The following is an 11,393-nucleotide window of genomic DNA, read 5'->3' on the forward strand; positions in this document are numbered from 1 at the left end:
TTCCCAGTGTCCACGTCCTGTCCTCTTGGCGAGAAGATGAGCGATGGCAATTGAGGACAAACACTGCGGGGAGGAATGGGACTCGGTCTTTTACGACTCCCTGGAACTGTCGTCGTCGTTGCAACATGACTGCAGCGTTTCGCCGTGTCGCGTGTTTAAAATCATCGTCATCGGGGACACGAACGTTGGGAAGACGTGTTTGACGTACAGGTTCTGCGGCGGTTCTTTCCTCAAGAACCCCGAGGCGACTATCGGCGTGGATTTTAGGGAGAAGACGTTGGAGCTCGATGGAGAAGCCATTAAGGTAAGGCAACAATGCTAGCTATAAACGGTGACATTATTAGCTCACACGGAGCTTCTCCTGACAATAATAATACTTCGCCACGAGGGGGCAAAAATACGGAAGCCATTAAGGGACATTGACATAAATAAATAAATTTAAACCATCTGTGAAAACTGTGGTGAGCATGCGAATCGATCTGGTGCGCACCAGATAGTATGTGGTCAGCACTAGAAACAATCTGGTGCACACCAGATAGTATGTGATGCGCACCAGATAATATGTGGTGTGCACTAGAAACTATCTGGTGCGCACTAAAAACAATCTGGTGTGCACCAAATAGTGCGTGGTGCGCACTAGAAAATATGTGATGCGCACTAGATAGTATGTGGTGCAGTGTGTAGTGCACATTCAAAAGTATGGTGCGCACCAGATAGTATGTGGTTAGCTCCAGAAACAATCTGGTGCACACCAGATAGTATGTGGCGTGCACTAGAAAAAATCTGGTGCGCACCTGATAGTATGTGGTGTGCACTAGAAAAAATCTGGTGCACACCTGATAGTATGTGGTGTGCACTACAAACAATCTAGTGCGCATCAAATTGTATGTAGTGCACACTAGAAACTATCTGGTGGCATGAGAAACAAATCTTGTGCGCACCAGATAGTATATAGTGCGCATTCGAAACTACCTGGTCCGCACCAAAAACAATCTGGTGCGCACCAGATAGTATGTGGTGTGCACTAGAAACAATCTAGTGCGCACCAGGTAGTATGTGGTGCACACCAGATAGTTAGTAGTACACTCTAGAAACTATCTGGTATGCACTAAAACAATCTGGTGTGCACCAAATAGTGTGTGATGCGCACTAGAAAATATGCGCACTAGATAGTATGTGGTGCAGTATGTAGTGCACATTCAAAAGTATGGTGCGCACCAGATAGTATGTGGTTAGCTCTAGAAACAATCTGGTGCACACCAGATAGTACGTGGTGTGCACTAGAAAAAATCTGGTGCGCACCAGATAGTATGTGGTGTGCACTACTAACAATCTAGTGCGCATCAAATAGTATGTAGTGCACACTAGAAACTATCTGGTGGCATGAGAAACAAATCTTGTGCACACCAGATAGTATGTTTTGCGCATTCGAAACTACCTGGTCCGCACCAAAAACAATCTGGTGCACACCAGATACTTAGTAGTATGCACTCGAAACTATGTGGCGAACACAAGAAACAATCTGGTGCGCACCATATGGTATGTGGTGTGCACTACAAACAATCTGGTGCACACCAGAAAATATGTGGTGTGCATCAGAAACAAACTAGTGTGCACCAGGTAGTATGTGGTGCACACCAGATAGTTAGTAGTACACTCTAGAAACTATCTGGTGTGCACTAAAACAATCTGTTGTGCACCGAATAGTGTGTGGTGCGCATTAGAAAATATGTGATGTGCACTAGATAGTATGTGGTGCAGTATGTCATGCGCATTCAAAACTCTGGTGCACACCAGATAGTATGTAGTATGCACTAGAAAGTATCTGGTGCACACTAACAGCAATCAACGCACCAAATAGTGTGTGGTGCGCACAAAAAAAATATGTGATGCGCACCAGATAGTATGTGATGCAGTATGTTGTGCGGATTCTAAACTATCTGATGCGTATGAGAATCAATCTGGTGCGCACCAGATAATGATAATAATAATAATACATTTATGGTAGTAGTAGATAGTATGTGGTGTGCACGAGAAACAATCTGGTGCACACCAGATAGTTTGTGGTGTGCACCAGATACTGTTTAGTGCGCAGTAGAAACTATCTGGTGCGCACCAAATAGTATGTGGTGTGCAGTAGAAACAATCTGGTGCAATCTGGATAGTATGTGGTGTGCACCAGATACCGTGTAGTGCGCACTAGAAACTATCTGGTGCGCTTGAGAAACAATCTGGTGCGCACTAGATAGTATGTGGTGCGCACTAGAAATGATCTGGTGCGCACTAAAAAGAATCTGGTACGCACCAAATATTGTGTGGTGCGCACTAGAAAATATGTGATGCGTAGCAGATAGTATGTGGTGCAGTATGTAGTGTGCATTCGAAACTATCTGGTGCGCATGATAAACAATCTGGTATGCACCAGATAGTATTTAATGCGCACTAGAAACTCTCTGGTGCACACTAAAAACAATCTGGTGCGCACCAGATAGTATGCGTGTATTATGTAGTGCGCATTCAAAACTATCTGGTCCGCATGAGAAGTAATCTGTTGCGCACCAGATAGTATGTAGTGCGTATTCGAAACTACCTAGTGCGCACGAGCAACAATCTCGTGCGCACCGGATAGTATGTGGTGCTCACCAGATAGTATGTAGTACGCACAAGAAACTGGAAAATGGTGTTTCTTCGCACGGCCCAAACCGTTTGACAGACCGTCACTGTTACGATATTAAAATTCGCTAAAAACTTGCCCATTCATTACTAATGGCGATGCCATTGACGGCCATGTACGTCATTCAATTCATTTTTAATGGCAAACATTTCCCCTTCTTTTTCAATGGCAGGAAAACATTGGCTGTGATTTTGACCACTTACCGTTACAGCCCATTGACATTCAACTGGGTCTCATGTAAGTCAGTGCCGTTGACAGCCATGTACATCCAAATTTCCCATTCATTTTCAATGGCAGAAAAATATGTTTGGTTTTGATTTTTGACCATACACTTACTATTCCAGTCCATTGACATTCCACTGGCGCCCAAGTAAGTCGATGCCATTGACAGCCATGCACGTCCATGACATTGACAGCCATTTACCTCCAAATTTCCTATTCATTTTCAATGGCAGAAAAACCTTGGTAGTTGTGATTTTTGACCATACACTTATTATTCCAGCCCATTGGAATTCAAATGGTGCACAAGTAAGTTGATGCCAATGACAGCCAAGCATGTCCATGACATTGACGGGCAGCCATGTACGTCCAAATTTCCCATCCATTTTCAATGGCAGAAAAACATGTATGGTTTTGAATTTTTACCATACACTTAACATTACAGCCTAATGGCATTCAAACGGCACGCAAGTAAGTCGATGCCACTGACAGCCATGCACGTCCGAATTTTCCATTCATTTTCAATGGCAGAAAAACGTGTGGTTTTGATTTTTGACCATACACTGAACATTACAGTCCACCGACATTCAACTGGCCCACAAGTAAGTCGATGCCATTGGCAGCCATGCATGTCCATGACATTGACGGGCGGCCATATACGTCCAAAATTCCCATTCATTTTCAATGGCAGAAAAACATGTATGGTTTTGATTTTTGACAAAAAAACTTACCATTACAGCCCATTTGCATTCAAATGGCACCAAGTAACTTGATGCCATTGACAGCCATGTACGTCCAAATTTCCCATTCATTTTCAATGGCAGAAAAACGAGTGGTTTTGCTTTTTGACCGTACACTTACTATTCCAGTCCATTGACATTCAACCAAGTAAGTCGATGCCATTGACAGCCATGCACGTCCATGACATTGACAGCCATTTACGTCCAAATTTCCTATTCATTTTCAATGGCAGAAAAACCTTTGTAGTTGTGATTTTTGACCATACACTTACCATTCCAGCCCATTGGCATTCAAATGGCGCGCACGTAAATCAATGCCATTGACAGCCATGCATGTCCATGACATTGATTGCCATGTACGTCCAAATTTCCCCTTCATTTTCAATGGCAGAAAAACGTGTGGTTTTGATTTTTGACCATACACTTACTATTCCAGCCCAATGACATTCAACTGGCGCATAAGTAAGTTGATGCCACTGACAGCCATGGACGTCCAAATTTCCCATTCATTTTCAATTACAGAAAAAATGTGTGGTTTTGATTTTTGGCCATACACTTAACATTACAGCCCATTGGCATTCAAGTGGCGACCAAGTAAGTTGATGCCATTGACGGCCATGTATGTCAAAATATCAACAGGAAGGGGCCTTATATCAAAAGCAAGTGTGCCCGAAATGTCCCTAAATCAACAGGAAGTGACCCAGTAGATCTGTATCTACCACAGCAAAACCCAATTGTAATTTCTCCAGAAATTTCTAGTTGTTGATATGTTTATTTTTTGGGGAGTCCAGTTGCAGATCTGGGATACTACCACAGCAAAACCCCATTGTAATTTCTCCAGAAATTTCTAGTTGTTAATATATTTATTTTTTGGGAGTCCAGTTGCAGATCTGGGACACGGCTGGCCAAGAGCGCTTCAGGAAGAGCATGGTGGATCACTACTACCGCAGCGCGCACGCTGTCATCTTCGTGTACGATGTCACCAGCCTGGCCACCTTCCAGAGCATCCCCGACTGGATCGTGGAGTGCAGCCGCCACGCCGTGGGGCCGCTGGTGCCCCGCGTGGTGGTGGGCAACAAGTGCGACATGCGAGCCCGTCGCGAGGTGCCCACGTCGGTGGCGCAGTGCCTCGCCGACGGGCACGACATGCCTCTGTTCGAGACGTCGGCCAAAGATCCCGCCGAGAAAGAGAACGTGGACGCCGTTTTTCTGACGCTGGCCCACAGGCTCAAGAGCCGCAAACCTCTAAGACTGAAACCGCCCTCCGAGAGTGATGTCAGGCATCTGTGGAAAACTAGACAGCAGGAAACGGTAACCTGTCAGTGCTGATGGTCACTGTCCAATCAAAGGCTTCCTTTATGCAGTACAGATTTGCACAATATTTCTATGAAATGCATGCAAAATCAGAAAAATGTAGCAAATATTTAGTGCACAGTGGAACCTTCCAAAGTCGAGCACAATCGTGAAATGACAGCGTGATACTTGGGACATTTTTCATGAGTATCAAAGCTTGGCTGCATGGATTTTTGACTTGATAGTACAAGTATATGCTTGAAATGGAAGTTATCTGTCGGCCATTCCACCGGATTAAATACATGAAATCTAGGTACATATATATGGTATGAATGCCAATAAGCGATTCTATTTTCTTTTTGTTATATATATTTAAAGTCATTGTTATTATAGATTTAACATAAAGAAAAATATACTTACTTTTGGCTTTCCGATTGGCTGCAGCACTATGTGACTTGTCTTGTACAATATTTTTTTTTTCTTAGTGGAAGTATTCAGATGACTCTGATTAATTAACATTGACATTAATTTTAAAAATGTGTTGCTTTTAAATAAAAATATTTAATTTATATAAAAAAAACAAACATGTTTTCTGTTCATCCTCGGTTTCACTGTCCACTCTGCTAAGTGGGGTTAGTGTCCCTTTAAGGAAATTCCCCATATATTAATGACATCACGCTTCTGCGATAACATCAAACCAGTAGCGAGAATTTTTTTTTAATAGAGAATCAAGATTTTGCAGTTTAATGAAGTATATTCAGTGTTGTTGATAATAACATGTCCACTCTGTTATCGCGATATATAGAACAATTTCAAATCCATTCAAAAGGTTTATTTGTCAAATTGTAGACGTCTCATCGAGTATACAAAGTCATGTGAGCGATTATGCTAGTAAAGCTAAGCTGAGGGCAAACATGAGTAGAAATGTCCCCTCTGCTAGTGTCCACTCTGTTATATCCAAGTTGAACCTATGAAAAAATGACCCTAGCCTGCAAATGTCGCAATATTACAACTAACCACAGCATACTGAAAGGAGATATGTTAAAGGGATGTTTCCATTGATTAAAAAAAGTGAACTAGTTTGTAGCTATTCTGCTTTTCTTCAACAGTTATATGCTAAGAACTAGTTGTATTTCAGCTACACTCATTACTACAGTGGTATGAAAAAGTATCTGAACCTTTTGGAATTTCTCACATTTCTGCATAAAATCATCAAATGTGATCTGTTCCTTGTCAAAATCACACAGATGAAAAAACAGTGTCTGCTGTAACTAAAATCACCCAAACATTTAAAGGTTTTCATATTTTAATGAGGATAGTATGCAAACAATGACAGAAGGGGGAAAAATACGTAAGTGAACCATCACATTTAAATATTTCGTGGCCCCCCTTTGGCAGCAATAACTCCAACCAGACGCTTCCTGTAGCTGCAGATCAGTCTGGCACATCGATCAGGACTAATCTTGGCCCATTCTTCTCTACAAAACTGCTGTAAATCATTCAGATTTTGGGATGGCCGGCATGAATTGCTGTCTTTAGGTCATGCCACAGCATCTCAATGGGGTTCAAGTCTGGACTTTGACTTTGCCACTCCAGAACAAGTATATTGTTCTTCTGAAACCACTCTGAATTTCTTGTTGCAGCATCCATCCTCTTTTTAGCTTCAACTGTCTGACAGACAGCCTCAGGTTTTCCTGCAAAACATCCTGATAAACTTTTGAATTCATTCTTCCATTAATGATTGCAAGTTGTCCAGGCGCTGAGGTAGTAAAACAGCCCCAAATCATGGTGCTCCCTCCACCATGCTTCACGGTGTGGATGCGATGTTGATGTTGGTGAGCTGTTACATTTTTCCTCCACATATGTAGTTGTGTGTTACCCCCAAACAATTCCACTTTGGTTTCATCAGTCCACAAAATATTTTGCCAAAACTTCTGTGGAGTGTCCAAGAGCCTTTTTGTAAACATTAAACAAGCAACAATGTTTTTTTTAGACAGCAGTGGCTTCCTCCGTGGAGTCCTCCCATGAACATGATTCTTGGCCAGTTTTACAAACAGTTGATGTGTGCACAGAGATATTAGAGTGTGCCAGTGATTTCTGTAAGTCTTTAGCAGACACTCTACGGTTCTTTTTTTACCTCTCTGAGCATTCTGCGCTGAACTTTTGGCGTCATTGTTGATTGACGGCCGTTCCTCGGGAGAGAAGCAACAGTGCCAAACTCCATTTGTAGACAAGTTGTCTGACTGTCGACTGATGAACATCCAGACTTTTAGAGATGGTTTTGTATCCTTTCCCAGCTTTATACAAATCAACAGTCCTTGAAACAGCTCTTTTAACCGAGCCATGATGCACATCAGACAATGCTTCTCATGAAGACATTTCTGACCAGGTGTGTGTTTTATAGTGGGCAGGGCAGCTTTAAACCACTCATCATTGATTGGGCACACACCTGACTTAAAATGTTTGGTAAAATTGGTTTCAATTGCTCTTTAAGTCTCCTTAGGGATAGGCTTCACTTACTTATTTTGCCCACTTCTTTCATTGTTTGCATGCTATCTTCATTCAAATATGAAAACCTATTACTGTTTGGGTGGTTTTAGTTAAAGCAGACACTGTATTTTCATCTGTGTGATTTTGACAAAGATCAGCTCACATTTGATGGTGATCTTAAGCTGATATGTGAGGAATTCCAAAAGATTCAGATACTTTATCATACCACTGTAATAACATAATGTTTTTATCCTCCTGGTGCAAGCAAGCCTTGAATTACATTCATTCCCTTTGACCTTGATTTTCAAACAATGCCACAAAAATGTCTGACATGGAATTTGAAGTGATTTTTTTGTCTAATGTGTGAACTGAAATAAATGTTTCATGCAGAAAGTTGAACTTGGTTTATTAAATGTGTTTAATTCAACATTTTGGAAGTAGTTAGTGGATTTGTGATACATACATACATTTAAACATTTTGATACATTTTACCTATTTTCAAGTGTTAATTCATTGGTTGCCAATGGTGGCGAAAGTCGTTCAATCCATTTTGATTGGTCAAATTGGATTAGACGGTTATCGCCGTCAATGACAGTGAAAACATGATCACTGTATGCCAGCTTTCCCAGTTGAAATAGATTTGACGTCTTTAACCCAATGGCAGTGAATGAGTTGAGGGCTACAAGCAACTATAAGATCCAGAGGTATCAACATAAGTGCTGCAACGATTAATCGATTAACCAAAGTGATTTGATTTGAAAAAAGCTTCAAATCAGATTTTGCTCCTCCGAGTATTAGCGTCATAGGCTGATCTACTATTCAGGCGAAGTAGGCGATCACCTTAGGCCCTCAACCAGTAGGGGGCCCCCAACCAGCTGCCCTTGCCCCAACTAGCAAGAGCTTGGGCCACCAGAGCCAGCAGCACCCCCAACTATTCGTCATGTATAATTATGTCAGCATACCAAACAAACAAATAACAAAACAAAAAAGAAAGCCATTTGAATGCTGCATTTATATTGTCTCTCCCCCACACGCACGCACTACAGTGGACTGTTCCACGACGACGGACTGAGTATCAGTCGCTTAGCTTCATTTAGCTCCGTTTAGCATCGCTTAGCTCCGCTTAGCTGTTCGTTAGCTTCACTTAGCTCTCCTGCGTTTTTCACGCCACTAAGCTCGCTATTTTTACAGCTCACTTGCTACTTTGCACGTCGGCTATTGTTTATTTCGAACACATGAGCGAACGTGCTCTCCATGAGAGCCAAAGTCCAGTGAGGGAGAAGTTGAGAACTTAGCCGCTAATGCCTCTTTTAACTTTCTTCTTCTTCACACCAAGCATAAAATACACAACAGCACACCCTGTGGCGAAACAATGCAGTACAGTTCCAATCAGTCATACAACAACAATCAACAGCTGGTTAACAGCATCTGCTAACGAAAAAAAAATCTATTGGTGACACCACATGCAATGACGAAGAATGTTTTTTTACGGAGTGTAAAGCTTTCGGTTCGCGGTTTAGCGAACGTACCTCCGGTGAACATTTCAAAATAAAAGCACGTCACGTTCGTCATTTAAATAACGATTCTGGAGTTAATCCAACATACTTCAGAATTAATATTATAATATGTTAAGTAAATACTACAGAAAACAGATTCTACACTAAAAATAGCTTTCAAATGACACTCTTTATGACAAATATGATTGGCAATGAATAGTTATTATAATTATTATCCTTCTATTATATATAGTAATATACTATAATAATAATGCTAGAATTTTTTGTGTGTGTTTGTGTTCTGAATCTGTTCACTTTCCATTCTTTTGCACTTGTAAATGCTATCAGCATTTAACCTCATTGTTTATTTCTGATTAATTATTGTTATTTACATGATTATTTGTACTTTAATGAAGAATTTAAGTGTTCCAAAATGGTTTTGTGAATTAATAAGCGTCAACAAAAATTTCATTGCTAAATTAGTAAAAAAAAAAAAAAAGACAATGATTAGATTAGTCGACTAATCGTAAAACTAGTCGGCTGACTAATAAGAGAAAATTTGTCGTTTAGGACAGCCCTGGTGTACCGGAAGATATTTCCTCCACACCCTTATCACCTTTTTAACCCCTGACCAATGAAGAGGGCCCCTGGATATGTTCGCCTTAGGCCCCAAAATTGCCAAGTCCGCCACTGATTAGCGTGGTGTTCTAATGGTTTGTTTTGAAAGTGCATTTAGTTTTATTGATTTGGGTGGATGTACTGCCCTCTAGTGGCAACAATGGATATGCTGTAACTAATTTAACATGGTTGAATCCATTTGCTCCTTGGTAAGACCAACAAAAGTTTTTGTTTGAGCTAATATGTCTATGCAGTCCTTATTTAGTTAAGAAGTATAGTTATCCAATTTTTGTGGGAATATGTGTTTGAACGATTTGTTAAGAGCATTGTAAATAAAAAATAAAATAAAAAATAAAAAAAAACATTTTATAGCATTTAAGCTAGCAGACTTTTGCTATGCAAGTTAGCCAATTGTTCTTTTGTTGTATTTAGACCCTCATTTATTTACTTTTATATCATTTGAGGATAAATTTAGGTATTTAAATTAGGGCTGTCAAAATTATCGCGTTAACGGCCGGTAATTAATTTTTTAAATTAATCACGTTAAAATATTTGACGTAATTAACGCACATGCCCCGCTCAGATTAAAATGACAGATGTGTAATGTCCGCTTGTTACTTGTTTTTTGTTATTTGGCGCCCTCTGCTGGCGCTTCGGTCTAAATGATTTTATGGGTTTGGGGTGTGAGCATGGTGTAATGACATCAACAATGGCGAGCTACTAGTTTATTTTTTGATTGAAAATTTTACAAATTTTAATAAAACGAAAACATCATGAGGGGTTTTAATATAAAATTTATATAACTTGTATTAACATCTATCTTTTAAGAACTACAAGTTTTTCTATCCATGGATCGCTTTAAGACAATGTTAATAATGTTAATGCCATCTTGTTGATTTATTGTTATAATAAACAAATACAGTACTTATGTACCGTATATTGAATGTATATATCCGTCTTGTGTCTTATCTTTTCATTCCAACAATAATTTACAGAAAAATATGGCATATTTTATAGATGGTCTGAATTCCGATTAATTACGATTAATTAATTTTTAAGCTGTAATTAACTCGATTAAAAATTTTAATCGTTTGACAGCCCTAATTTAAATGTATTTTTAAATAAAAGTTTGCATAGTTTGGAGAAACGGGAACGTATGAAATGTTCCTAATCTGATTAAGCGATTATTCGAACTAACTAGTTGATAGATTAATCATACTTTTATTCATACTTTTTCAACATGTATATTTAATCCCCAAAGTTTAGTATGCTATTGTTTCAGTATTTTTTAAAATTTATTTTTAAATGAAAAATGGACACGAAAAACTTTTTTTTCTTTCCCCAACACCAGGGGGGGCTGCAGCACACCACTTCCTGCGCTGCTTTATTTTTTTCAACCCTTTATTGCCAAACGTTTCACATTTGATACACCTAAATTTTCATGATTTTGAGACTAATTCAGAATTTTGACATTTCTTTTTGAGAAAAAAATGATGCATTGCAGCTGCAGGTTCCATGGTGAAAACAAACAGGATTTAGCAAGGGTTATAGATATCAGAGCGCTTATTACACATATTCATTTTGAAATTTCTTTTTACACATTTGAAAAAAAAAAAAGGTTTCATTAGGACCTTATTTTTCAAATTTTGGGATTCTCTGATAATTGCTTCATGTTGCAGGTATTTAAGGGTTAATTTGCTAAAGACCAGTAAAAACCTGGCAGTGGGCCGCAGTTGGCCCGCGGGCCGTAGTTCACATTGAATCACCACAGCCAACTGCATGATTATTGCTGCATTCAAGCAACCTCGGAGTTTGTGTTGAGAATGGCGTCAAAACTTGATTCCACCCACGCCGTAGAGTTTT

The 11,393-nt window shown here is 39.8% G+C and overlaps 1 protein-coding gene across 1 annotated transcript; it reads left to right on the forward strand.

Annotated features, from left to right (window-relative positions):
• zgc:101559 (Ras-related protein Rab-33B-like) lies at positions 1-7,774 on the forward strand. The gene is made up of 2 exons (XM_057851446.1): positions 1-304; positions 4,516-7,774. Exons 1-2 carry the CDS (start codon positions 44-46, stop codon positions 4,960-4,962), a joined length of 708 nt encoding a protein of 235 aa, XP_057707429.1. The 5' UTR covers positions 1-43; the 3' UTR covers positions 4,963-7,774.
• Positions 7,775-11,393: the final 3,619 nt, after the last annotated feature.

The sequence above is a fragment of the Corythoichthys intestinalis genome, chromosome 12 (assembly GCF_030265065.1).
Source record: "Corythoichthys intestinalis isolate RoL2023-P3 chromosome 12, ASM3026506v1, whole genome shotgun sequence".
Taxonomy (NCBI): Eukaryota; Metazoa; Chordata; class Actinopteri; order Syngnathiformes; family Syngnathidae; genus Corythoichthys; species Corythoichthys intestinalis.

Coding starts and splice junctions, on each gene's coding strand:
- zgc:101559 (XM_057851446.1), top strand. CDS start 44: ATGGCAATTGAGGACAAACACTGCGGGGAGGAATGGGACTCGGTCTTT. Junction 305..4,515: donor TCGATGGAGAAGCCATTAAG/GTAAGGCAACAA, acceptor TTGGGAGTCCAG/TTGCAGATCTGGGACACGGC.